This window comes from Pygocentrus nattereri, chromosome 3 (genome assembly GCF_015220715.1).
Source record: "Pygocentrus nattereri isolate fPygNat1 chromosome 3, fPygNat1.pri, whole genome shotgun sequence".
In the NCBI taxonomy this organism is placed as follows: Eukaryota; Metazoa; Chordata; class Actinopteri; order Characiformes; family Serrasalmidae; genus Pygocentrus; species Pygocentrus nattereri.
Window position 1 is genome coordinate 12,207,319 of NC_051213.1, and position 13,727 is coordinate 12,221,045.

The 13,727-nt window shown below is 36.7% G+C and overlaps 1 protein-coding gene across 2 annotated transcripts in view; it reads right to left on the bottom strand.

The window, feature by feature from the left end:
* Positions 1–3,574: 3,574 nt before the first annotated feature.
* Positions 3,575–13,727, bottom strand: part of LOC108431401 (RNA-binding Raly-like protein) — a 193,068-nt gene continuing 182,915 nt past the window's right edge. For both annotated transcript variants that reach the window (XM_017704541.2, XM_017704523.2), the window contains exons 6-9: positions 11,220–11,333; positions 9,351–9,520; positions 6,317–6,350; positions 3,575–3,759 (exon numbers count right to left, since the gene is read on the bottom strand). In XM_017704541.2, coding sequence (XP_017560030.1) covers positions 6,318–6,350; positions 9,351–9,520; positions 11,220–11,333 — 317 coding nt within the window. In that variant the 3' untranslated portion in view covers positions 3,575–3,759; position 6,317. The remainder of the gene's footprint in view (positions 3,760–6,316; positions 6,351–9,350; positions 9,521–11,219; positions 11,334–13,727) is intronic.

A 13,727-nucleotide genomic window follows, 5' to 3' on the forward strand; every position in this document is an offset into this window, starting at 1 on the left:
TTTTAATGGTTAAAGTTTTGAAGCATGTGATAAAAGTTCCTGTGATTTTTGTGAAAATAGCTGCTAGTTGATCAAAGCAGTGCTGGAGAGTGAATTTTTTTCTCACCTTTTGGTTATTCATCTCTAGGCATTTCTAGACTGAAGTAGGGTCATTAGAAACAATGTGGCTTTCAGCTTTTATGAATATTTTTCTTTGTTGCTTTAGTCCTTTTCACCGGCTTGTATTTGGCCTCTTTGTACAGGATTTAGTCCCCACTCCTGAATGCTGCCTCCTTTACCTTCACAGACGTCTGAGTTCAGCTGAAAACCATGGTGCTGTGCTGTGGTTAAAACGCAGCTGTCCTTGCTGAAACTCATGTATGATGTCACGGTGTCCGTGTATTTGTATAACTCATATAACTTGTATTAAGTAACACTATAGCATATATTATATTTATTTAATGGTATAATATGAGTTGTGTGTAGTACATATGTAAATCAACTTAAGTTGTTCAAAAAAGTATACAGTTGCTGTCTAAGTTAATTTAATTCATCACAAAAAGAATGTATATAGTATGTATTAAGTGTAAACTCTAAAAACCTTTATACTTAAAATACACTTTCTTTAACAAGGGACCTCTTCATCCTGTTATGTGCAATGCGATTGTAATTTTTCATTTGCCTTATAAGTTGAAGCTCATAATTACATCATTTTTAACCTCTGAGAACTACATAATGGGGAACATGTTTACATACAGCTGCTGTTGGAGCAAAACCTTGTATCGCCATTTTTTAATGTTTTTCAATATACACCAATCAGGCATAACATTACGACCACCTCGTTTCTACGCTCATTGTCCATTTTATCAGCTCCACTTACTATATAGGTGCATTTGTACACTTATGCACACGCACACACACACACACATTTTGTTGTGTTTTACAGAGAACAGACTTCTGCACATTTTACTGCACTGTTTCTGTTTATTTGCTGATTTGAACATAATGGAGAGAAATAGATACAATACAAAATGTGGCCTGATGTTAAATGTAATGTGAGTGGCTGTTCATCTTCTCTATGTGACTAGATAGATAGATAGATGCTTCAATAATAAGAGAAACAGGCAATTGTGCATGCTCAATACTGTTTGCTTGTTTGTCTGTTGATTAACTGTTTGAAAAGTCGTCGTAACTGTATGTAATGGGCTTCTTTCTGTATTATTATATTGTTCTGTTTTGTATTTTGAATGGGTTATGTTTATTTTTTTCTTTTCTACAATATTAGACCTAGATTGCCAATTTCTATTCAGACCAGAAATTTCTTACCCGTCATGGTTAATCATGCAAACAGACTTAATCTGACTATTCATGCTGCGATATTCTGGAGCACTAATATCCCTAAGAAATGTTTCTTTACCATGCCATGCGGTATGATTTATGATTCATAAATCTTTTAAAAAGAATTATTGCCTACGGTTGCTCCGCATGACTGTGCTCATACCAGGCTAAAAGAATACGACAGACTAATAGCTTCACATACAATGATTTTAATAGTGCTCTTTTCCTATGCAGTGGAGCCTAAAGCCATACAACAAATGCAACAACTAAAATGAAAACAAACTTACATGAAACTAATAAACATGCTTATCATAAAAAATAGCTTTACAAATAGTTTACATTTCTATACAACATGATTTTTTATTCAATTGTTTGTGTCCTTGGGCCTTTCAGAGGACCAGTATCAGATATATATATATATATATATATATATATATATATATATATATATATATATATATATATATATATATATATATATATATATATAATCATAGTTCATACTCTCTGAAATATTAGATAAAAAACAATGAGTGAATAAACACATAAACTCCCCACAATGTGAACTACAATTTTTTTTTACTTGTTTACACCTGTTTCCTCACAATCTCCATTTGAGTACATTATACAGAAGCCAGAAGCAGAGGCATAGTTAAGTCATCAGAAAGAAAAAAAAAGAAAAAGCTGAACTTTTTAAAGCCTTTTTTCTCCAATCAAAATTTGCCATACAAAAATAGAGAGCTCATAGTTCATTATCAAGGTTGATAATAATGTATAGCATATGGTAGCAGTGGAAACTGAAATGTGGTGCAAATGCAATTTGCCATCTATTAAACATGCTATCTTGGTAGCAAACATGTAAAAGTGTCTGAATTCTGTATATGTCACTTGGACTCCTCACGCACAGCTATGCACAAGAATGCAATGACACATATACTGCAGTTAAACATACTACTTCAGTCTGGGAACTGTAGTCACAGAGAATGACGTACCGATTAAACAGAGAAACATGAACACAACGCTAGTTAACTTCTCCTAAACTTACAGCAAGTGTGTGTGAGTGACAGAACTGAATTGGTAGAGCTGGTATGGCAGTTGCGTGCTGAAAGTCTTTGGGCTAGTTTTCTGGACTGACTGAGCCCAGTATGGACCGAATGGGGATTTGTTGTTTAAAAGTTTTTACGAGCAGGTACAGCATTGGCTCATGAAACAAACCCAATGTTTGGACATCTTTTGAATTAATGGAGCGTGAACAATAAAACATTAAAGTGAACATCATTACTTGAAGCTTCTGTGTGAGGACAGAACACCTGAGGTGCTGATGACAGCACTGCTATAGACCGAACTAAAGAAAGAAATGGAGTGGATGAGAGAAAAAGGGAGGAAGAGAGGAAAAAAGACATTTAGAGAGGGACATTTAGACAGAGATAAAGAGACATTTAAAGACATTTAAAGATAGATAAATAGATAGGGAGGGACATTTAGGGAGATAAAGACATTTAAAGATAGGTGGATATATTGATAAACAGACAGACAGAGAGGGGGGACATTTAGAGAGATAAAGAGAAATTTATAGATAGATAGATAGATAGATAGATAGATAGATAGATAGATAGATAGATAGATAGATAGATAGATAGAAAATGAGAGCGAGAGATGGAGGAGTTGAGGATGACGGCAAACAGACATAAGGCAGTACTGGCTGGAGGGAAGCCTCAGCAGCAGAGCAGCAGCTGCTCTCCTCCATTCAGTGTGAATCACGCTGGCAGAACAGAACAATCCTCAGCAACACACAAACGCATGAGCTGGAGAGCTACAGTAAATCTGAGGGGAACATATTTTCAGTCTTAATGCCACCACTGCATTGTTTAACACTGTATTCCACTGTCAGACGGCTATGCCAGCAGATTTACATGGATTATCACACAGACGAAAATCTAGATTTAATTCAATTAGACATTTAACAAAAAAATAAAACAGGTTTTTGAGCTGGAACTTTACAAGACTAAAAAAACAAACAAACAAGCAAAAAAATAATGCATTGTATAATGTCACAACAAACTGTACTGTATGTTTAAAACCACTTTAAGTAGCTCATAGTCAGGCCTCAGTAGTTCGTCTTTATTTTCAATCCATACAAGTAGTGTTGGGTCTGACCTCAACAGAATGAATATTTCACTGTATTCAAATGAAGGCCTGCGAAATGTTGAGCAACAGATGCTGAAAGGCGGTGAGAGATTTGTCCGTGAAAACACACTGCTTTGCCTCTCACCGGGACCAATCATGCCTGCTGCATTGTCTTTCTGCAAGAGGAGTTGTGAGTTCTTTTTTTTCTTTTTCTGTTTTTTTTTGTTTTTTTTTTGTCTCTTTCACAGTTCCGTGTCTTCCTTCTTTTTCCCCAGAGACCGTTCAAAGCAGCGCTGATTTCCCTTTTGACATGGCCTGGCAAGAGAAAAGACTCTTCATAGCACACAGATTTGTGACAAATATGAATTTCTTGCTTCGTACTTGGGATCTAACACTCACTGAATGCCCATATCTTATAGAAAGTAAAGTATTTTATGATAAAATCAGTTCAGTACTTCTTTAGTGCAATCTGCAAGAAGTGTACGTATAGCGTTGCCTCAGAAACATAAAGGAACTAGAATACAAGCTGTACTAAATAGATAAGAAAACATAAAAAAATAAAAATGACTCTATAACAGAAAAAAAATCATTGCTTGGCTAGGAAAGAACACGATGTTAAGTCCAGCGAGCTTCATAGATTAAACAGTTAGATCTAATTAGGTCTGTTAGATATCTTTTCAAATGAATCTGTCTGGGTTCCCTTGATGCTAACTGGCTAATTCTCCCTACTGTTAGCAGGCCAAGTTGTTTATCAAGAAGGGGAAAAAAAGCCTAAAAGTACGCAAACATGTACAAAATGGAAGTGGCAGAGGTTTAATCTTATAAGGATTGATCAGAACTCATAAAAAAAACATTGCTTTTCTTCATCTTAAACATTATTAATCTATGTCCCATTTTTAAGTCAATTAATTTGACTGGAATGAAAGCAATTACAGGGTTTGTTTGATTGTAATGCATTTCTGGGTTGATCTGACAGAACGGAGCCCATAAACCATGAAACCTCAAAAGCCAAAAATGAAAACTGGAATTATCCTTAGGCTAATTTGAAATCTTTGTTACTGGTTAAAAACTATGTAATGAGAATCTGAACTAATATATTGTTTATGTTTTATCTCCAAACTTCCAAATGTCTTTAGGATCACCCCATTCATTTAAAATGTGTTCTACAGCATAGACTATGTATATGGCTTCTTCAGGTCTATAATACCTGTTGAGTTTTTCTGGGTGAAGAATGCAGCTCAACAAAATTTACAAAAGCCATTTGAGAATGAGAGTAAAATAAGCTGGTCTGGTCTGGTCTTTATATATTATATTTTCAATATATTTTCACTAACCTGTTGGTTTTTTTTATTGTTGAGTATTCAAAGAGGATGAACATGCATTAAACAGTCTGCAACACTGCATTTGGACTTGGTTTGACCATATGACCATGGCCATGTGACCAGTCAAAAAACAATATCCAATGTGGAACTATGTTAATAATTCAGGTAAAAATTTGAGAACTTTTCACACAAATATACACCGATCAGGCATAACATTATGACTTTTTTCTACTTACAGGTGCACTTTGCAGTTCTACAAATACAGACTGTAGTCCATCTGTTTCTCTGCATACTTTATTAGTCCCCTTTTACCCTATTCTTCAAGAATAACAGGGAAGAACAGGGTAAAAGAAGGTTAACAAAGTATGCAGAGAAACAGATGGACTACAGTCTGTAACTGTAGAACTACAAAGTGCACCTATATAGAAAATTGCGTTGATAAAATGGACAATGAGTGTAGAAACAAAGAGGTTGTCATAATGTTATGCTTTATCGGTGTAACTGGGCCTACTACATAATGTAGTAAATGTAACTCATTTGAAAATTCTTAGGAAAGAACTAATGAACTAATTACTGTCCACATCTTGTTATTTATTGTGTTATCATTTTTCCCTTCGCATTTTATGAAACTTATTCAATTTAATTTATACTTGCACTTACATGCAAAATAATACAGCTGGGAAAGTCCTATTTCATTTCTGCCCACCAAATGTTTATAAACAGTCCTGATCATGACAAACCTGTAGTCAAGCTCAGATTATGATCACGTGGTGCCCCTGGGCTTTAGAGCTAAAGTGACATATCCCCACGGACCCACTGAAACACACCAAACAGCATGTGCTGAAAAGATCTTGGTTTTGCTGAAGATTAGTTCTGTCAGTTCGCAAAATACCCAAACTGAACCAGAGTTAACAAGACAGCTGATCTCAGACCTTGTCAAGATCGGTCAGGTATGCCAATGAAATGGCATCAGCTCTCTCATGAAGATCACTATAAGATGCCAAAATGATCCTGTCTATGTTTTACCCACAGGTCTACCCACAATTTACACAATTATCAGGCTGACTGGTGTGGTTTGTGAATAGAGTTAAAGTAAACTGAATATTATATATGTTAATTGAAATTATTAAAATAATTTAAGACTGCGTACTTCTTTGGAAAAACCTTTTGGTGCCCCTGGACAGTCATTCAAGTCACTCACATGGTAGATATGGCCACAGCTGTAGCAAGTAATTTTGGGCCATTTCAAAGCTATATGTTGGACCAATTTACTGGTTTACCAACACTAAAAGCCTATGTGTAGCCTATGTATGCTGCCAGGTTCAATAGCTTTCCAAACGTGCTATTTTATAATATCAGGCCTACATATGGCCCCTGTAAAATAGCGGAAATAACAGTTTTTTGGTTTTGTCTTGTTTTAGGAGCATTATATATATATATATATATATATATATATATATATATATATATATATATATATATATATATATATATATATATATATATATATACATACACACACACATATACTTAAAGATTCAAGGTCTTACCTCAGTTGTCTATGTCAGACACATGGTTCTCTATCTGTAGAGGAAAGATAAAGACAACAGATAAAAAGCATGATAATTCCTCCCATCTCTTAAATGTAGTTTTCTCTTGCAGCAGATGCAAATCAAACTCCATAAGACTAAAAGGAAGATTCCTCAGGGTGCATTTTTGTTAGCTGGAATGACGATGACCTTGATAAAGATGAATGTCTGTCGGAACAGACTGCTGCTGGAAAATATTATCTTCCATTAAAGAGAGAAGGTTCACATCGCTCACGGCTCACTCAAGATGCCCTTTAAATGGGCTAATAAATTTAAGGGAATGTGTGGTCACACTGAACCAGAGATGAACCCAGATGAGACAGTCATTATGCCTTTGATGTAGCTGAGCGAACTTGAGAGGTAGAGAGCCATGTCTGTGAGATCTTCCAACTTCACCCACAGCTACGGAGCCTGCTGAATGGCCTTCAACTCTTCAGTTAATTGAAGCAAACAATGGGAGCTTCGATTAACTGAAGGTTGTTCCAACATTTACAAGCATTTTTGAACATTTCTAATAACAGTGACATAACTGATAGTTTATATTAGTACTGGGTGATACTGATAAAATACCATATCATGATATTTACCAAGTATGTTACATTATTAGGTGATACAGCTGTATGCAAAAGTTTGGGTGCGCCAGATTAAATTACAACCCCAATTCCAGTGAAGTTGGGACATTGTGTAAAACATAAATAAAAAGGGTGATTTGCAAACCCTTTTGAACATATATTCAATTGAATACACTACAAAGACAAGATATTTAATATTCAAATGCATACATTTTGTTTTTCGCAAATATTCACCCATTTTGAATTTGATGCCTGCAACATGTTTTGCTGATTTTCTAAGTGAAAATAAATTCAGAGAACATATCTCTGCACATGTTGATGAATAATTATAGTTTATTTAATGTACTTTGACAGAGGATGTTCAAACATTTGCATATGACTGGATTTTAAAGTTTTATCATTAAAGGTAACATTATATATATATATATATATATATATATATATATATATATATATATATATATATATATATATATATATATATATATGAAATGAAATATATATATTTCTCTTACAAATATTTTTCTCTTACAAAGGGAAAATGAACCTCACAATTTTGTAAATGTTAATACTTTAAAGCTAATGCTGTTGTATTCATTTTATATAAAGAAGGTGATCTTAACAATGACAAAAGTCCATAGATAGCTGTTTAGTTTGTCTCACAAAGTAACATTTTGAATAAGAAATTCTGTAAGTCACAAATCAAATCAATAATAAGCTCTTAGTAATCCTACTAATCTCTAAATAAGCTTCCATGCTTGCTCTGGAAACATCACAGTGCACCCAACAATAAAGAAAGCCTTGTGTAGCTTATATATAGTGATATATAGCTATAGATTCTACATGCTGATACATTTAACTCTGGCCAACATAAACATGAACCAAAGTGTCAGAACAGATCAATGAAAGACACTTTGTTTTTACTTAATTTTCGTGTATTGAACTCCAAAGACTTTGCAAAATTACTTAATTATTCAGTGGTTTACATGTAAATAAAATCATTCAGATTGGTTTGGTGTGAGATGCGTTTTTCTAGATAAATTTACCCATTCAAAAATTTTCACCATTGCAGTACTAGGAACCAAACATTGTTATGTCTGCACTACAAATACCACCATTATCACAGTTCAAATCCAGATCACAGTTGCACCTTGATGGTTAATTGTTCAGAGTGGTGATGAACTGCACAGTACCAGGATGCAAAAACAAATGGGGAGAATACAGGACGGTGAGTGTTTCTCAGTTGCCATTACAAGTACCAGAAGTCCTGAAAGTGCCCAATTGTTTTAAAGCTAGACACAAATACCAAAGGTGAACAACTATGAAGTAAGAAAACTGTAAAAATAAACTGTAAACAAAAGCTGCTGCTGGCATTAGCTGTGTTGAACGGCTGCAGCTACAGACTAGTAACAATAAAATGACGTTAGGTTGCACATATTGATCTCATTTGGGAGCATGGCTTTGAGAGTAAACATGGAAGTAATCCTGGAGTGGAAGTTTACAATAAAAATACATTTTAGGCCAAAATTTACAACAAAACTATCACAAAACAATGGCTCAGGTATTAAGCAACACATTCACAAACACTTTGTGTAATAACTTAATGGGATGTAGCTTTTAGAGCCATTAAATGCTCCAGACATCTGGTTCCTAATACTATAATGGTTAACAAATTTGACTTTTAAATTCTTCTTGAAAGGCACATTTCACACTCTGAATGATTTTGTTTACATTTAATCCACTGAATAATTAAGTAATTTTGCAAAATCAGTACAGTTCCCCTTTAAACTGCTCTTTCAAAGCAATCTAAACAATCTTTTTATTTATGTATTAATACTGCTAAAACTTAGTCAATATTTTTGCTTGCTACCATTACCAGGATATGCAGCATGCCATATATTGTGCCCATTACAATATAAAACAGTTTTTCAAGCTTTGCTTGAGTGTGTGCCACGGCACCTTCTGTGACTCCATTATCTGCATGTACGTCTAGACTCTAGACGCTTAAAAGCTCTCTTTCTTGCACATTCTCTCCCTCATTTCCTTCGTTTTAGAAACGCAGTGTCTTTGTTAAATGTGCTCCCCTGCCCAGCACTTCGCTCCATCTTAATTCCGCTCTGCTATCGGTCCCAGTGCAGTCAGGCCGCACTCTCAGCTCTGTTTTAATTACTGTGTGTGACAGCGGGTGGTAAAGAGAGACCTGCCCCAGTGCTGACAGGAGTCACACCAGCAGGGACCCGTCGACCCATGCTGCGCACTCGCGTGCAACCGAGAGCTCAGATCTGTGGTTATGAATAATTCTGCTGCATTATGCTTAATAGGGCGAGCGCTCCTCTAGCCTGACTGCTGAGCCCTACCACTGTCACTACTCACATAACCACACCTAACCCATTCCACTGGACCCTCAGTGGAGGAGATCGTACCAGATCAGTGCTACCCTCTTCGTCGTAGTCATCCTCTCCTCCGTCAGTCATCTCTCCGGCCTCAGCATCCAGCTGCCCCTCCCCCGCCTCCTCAGCCGAGTTCTCTGCTGTCTCTGATATAGACTCCTCATGGAGGGAGTCACAGTTATCCTCATACTTCCTCTGAGCCTCTGAGAGAGAGAGAGAGAGAGAGAGAGAGAGAGAGAGAGAGAGAGAGAGAGAGAGAGAGAGAGAGAGGGAGGGAGGGAGAGAGAGAGAGGGAGGGAGGGAGGGAGGGAGGGAGAGAGAGAGAGAGAGAGAGGGAATAGGTATACATAGAGATGTAGAGAGGCAAAGAGAGAGAAAAGGGAGGAAGACAGGAAGACAGAAGATGAGAAAGATATAGAAGAAATGGAAAGAGAGTGAGAGAAAGGAGGAAGATGGTTAGACAGGAAGAGAAAGATGAACAGAAATAATGAGCAAGAGAGAGAGAAAGAGAGATGGAGAAAGAGGGGAAGATGGTTGATGGTTGGAGAGAAAAAGAAATATATAAAGAAGATGGAGGAAGAGAGAGTGATGCGAAAGAGTGAGAGACACAGAGAACAGGGAATATTAGTGATAGAGAGAAATGGAGGGAGAGAAGGGAGGAAGAGTCCAAGAAAGAGATAGAAAGAGCATAGAGAGAGAAAGGAGAGAAAGGAGAAAGGAGGGAAAACAAGAAGTGATAGAGTAAAAGAGAGAGGGAAAGAGAAACAGTGAGACAGAAAAAATGATAGTGAGAAGTGTGAAAGACAGAGAAAAGAGAGAGGAGGGAAAATGACAGAGGACAGGAGAGACAGAAATAGTGAAAGAGAGAGAGGGAGACAGAGAAACGGAAAAGAGAAATAGAGAGAGTGAAAAAGAGAAAGATAGAGAAATACAGAAAGAAAGGAGGAGGAAAGAGAGGAAAAGAAAAAACAAAAGGAAAAAAAATGGTGCGAGAAAAAATGATAGAGAGAAGTGAGGAAGACAGAAAAAGAGAAGGAGGGGAGAAGACGGAGGACAGGAGAGAAAGGAGAAATGAAAAGAGAAAGAATGGAGAATGATAGTTGATATAAGAGATAGACAGAAAGAGAATAAAATAGAGAGAGAGAGGTAGACAGAGGAAAAGAGAAAGAGAAATAGAGAGAGAAAGGATAAAGAGAGGAAATGAGAGAAATACAGAGAGAAGGGAGGAAGACAGAGTGGGTGGGAGAGAGAGAAAGAGACAGAGGGAAAGAGATAAATACAGAGAAATAATAGAGTGGATATGAATGGCAGCAGTGGGCACGCTAACACAAAGAGAGACATCAATCACAGTGAGACAGAACGGGCGGCATCTGCAAAAGTGCTAATTAATCTGCGGGGACGAGTTGCATGAAACCGAGAGCAAGGCCTGCTCTGTAGAGGCTCCATATCAAGAAACTTTGGGCAAATTTGAGAAAAGTTTGACTTCTGCGCCTGTTCTGCACCACGTCAATAAAATCCAGTTATTGGGAAGGAATTCACTGTGTTGGAAAGTGAATGACAAAAGGGAAAACAAGAGAGTCTTTGGGGGGTCATGTGATATATGGCACTGGATGTGAAATTTCTCCACAGGCACTCCAGCTTTCTGTAGTTATATGAGCCAAAGCCCTCTCTCTTTCCTGCCATATTGTCCTCTGCTCTCGGTTGTCACTATAAAAAGCCCTCTCATAACCCAAGCATAGGCACCTTGTTGTCATATGAGCTCTGCTATGACAGAGCGCTTGGGCCTCTATCTCCAAAACCTGTCACAAAGATTGATTGTTTGTGTGCGCTCTTAATTTACTTCCCCCTCCACAACGTCTGTTTATCTTTGGCATATCCCCCACCACTCCTCTTCCTCCTCACCAGACTCGGCTCTCTGCTGCTTCTCTATCTTCTCCAGTCGGCCCAGGAGAGAGTCGATCTTCATCTTGATCTGGGTTAGTTCCCGCTTGATCGTCTGGACCTGATCTGTCTTTACTGCAGGGGCAGAGAGAAACAACCGCATGCGCACACGCACACACACACACACACACACACACACACACACACACACACACACACACACACACACACACACACACACACAGAGAACACAAAGAGTCCATAAACAACATTCATGTGAAAGCTTTTGAAACCAAGTCTTACTACAGAGCCCTTATTTATCAACTAAGCCAGCCTGAAGGGGTTCCCCAGCTACACATTAATACAATCCTGCCCCTTCAATTTAATTCTATTTACCCTCTGTTTCAACTAAGCTGTGTGGTATGATATCAGCCAACACATAAATCACATCCCAATCATAAGTACATCTCAATCACAACTGTCTAAAGCAGAGGGCAGCAACAATGCTGCATTAAGCCCCGGGCATGGGGGGTTGGGGTGGAGGGTTAGCAGTCCAACTGCTATTTTATCATTATTTTAATTAATATTTTTTAATATAAGTCTTAACTCTCTGTTATGGCAGCTACATAAAATATTGGCTCATCACAATTTCAGACGTGAATGCGGCAAAGCAATTGTATCATCGCTGTTACGGGGGAAAAAAAAACTTCTCCAAAACAATAATTTAATTTAAATTAATTTAACAGGAGAAGAAAAAATATTTAGTTTATAAGGAAAGTTAATGAAACATCTTATTCTAAGTCATTTTTATCTAAGTCATTTCATCACACAATCCTAATACATTGTAAAGGCCAACTGGCATTTTCAAATTCAGTGAAAAAAATGAAGCATTGGAGAAACATTCTAATTATATGCATTATACTGTATATAATTATATGCAGTCATTGTGGGCAGCTGTTTTGGTCCATTCTGGTAAAAAGGTGGGAACCCCTGGTCTAAATACCTTTTGAGCTGGACTAGTTTAAGTTTAGAAACTTCAGTAATGCAATTAGTAGGATTTGATGGACTGACTTATACAGCATGAAGTCCCAAATGACCACAGACATCTTGGACTGAAAAATCAGTATTACAGGACAGATACCACACTCAATAACAGTAACAACAAATGTGCATAGTTGTGTCTATTAGCAGGTTTTGTTATTCTTTTACCTTGAGATTAATTCAAACAGGACTATTACTGAGGAAGCACAGAGTTCAACCTATTATTGAAGAACATTCACTCTACAATTAGTACTAACAGACTGTAAAAACTATGGACAACACAGATTTATTGATTCAGTCTCCATGTAAGTCTCCAAGTTTTCATCCATCCACCCAAAAAAAAAAGATGGCATATGACATGGAGAGACAGTTAAAAACAAAAATAACCACCACAAGCTAATAATCATGAGGTCTTTATGAGCTTTATACATTTTTCTCCATTAAAATGCCATAATCAAAGGCCCTTTAGCACATTACAAAAGAGTCTGGTTGACCTTATTGATCCTGAATGAAATAAAGACTAATTACATCTTTTTCTTTAAGGTCTGTAAAATTGATTACGGCAGTTTATAAATCTGCACTCTGAGTGGCACTCTGATTGAGGGCTACGAACATCTGGACACCTGAATCGATGAAAAGGCATCATTTAAAATAGTGGAGAAATGACTAAAACTGGAATTTCACTGCAACAGTAAATCTTTCTTCTTTCAGCGATGGACAGAAAATTGTTCAGGCAGTTTTTTTGTCAGTCATTGATTACAAGGCTATGACTGTGGCTGCTGTGACAGCTATTGATACAGTAGACCATCCTGTACTGTTACCAGCAACCCTTTTTCTCTAATACCATTGTGAGTTGTATGCTGAAGATGTTTGGACCAACCTTGTCAACACACTGTCGACACTGTCCTAACAAAATAGTTCATTATAAAATATAATTTGGTCATTTTAAACACCGTGTCCTGTTTGCATTTAAACAGTGTTCTCATGACAGATTTACTGACACTTGAATGACAAAAGTTTGAAAAGTATTATATCTGAAGTCACAGTAGTAGACTTGATGCCAGCTAGAAGGTGGACATTCTCAGCATTCTTAGTAGTTTTGTTCGTTTATGTTATCTTAGCTTTCATTTTCCTTATGTTTATCAACTATTTTATAGAGACAAGGGTGTTTATGCTAACACTGGGGGTTAATGCAATTTATAAGATATGATTTTTTGAAGCATGATGGCATTTCGATTTCAAGTTTGCAAGGTCAGTTTGTACTGCCAGTATAATGGTAAACAAATTTGATTAGACTGGCACAAACACACATTTTAATCCCTTGAAATGTGTGATTCTGATCATTTTGTGATTTGTACATTCTTTATGGAGTGGAATATTTATTAGAGTTCTTTGTTACCAATGTTTAATAGTACTGTCAAAAGCTTATAGTGTTTGCTGCAAAGCATAGAATTAATGCGGCCTAAAAGTTTTGAATAAGCAGAATAA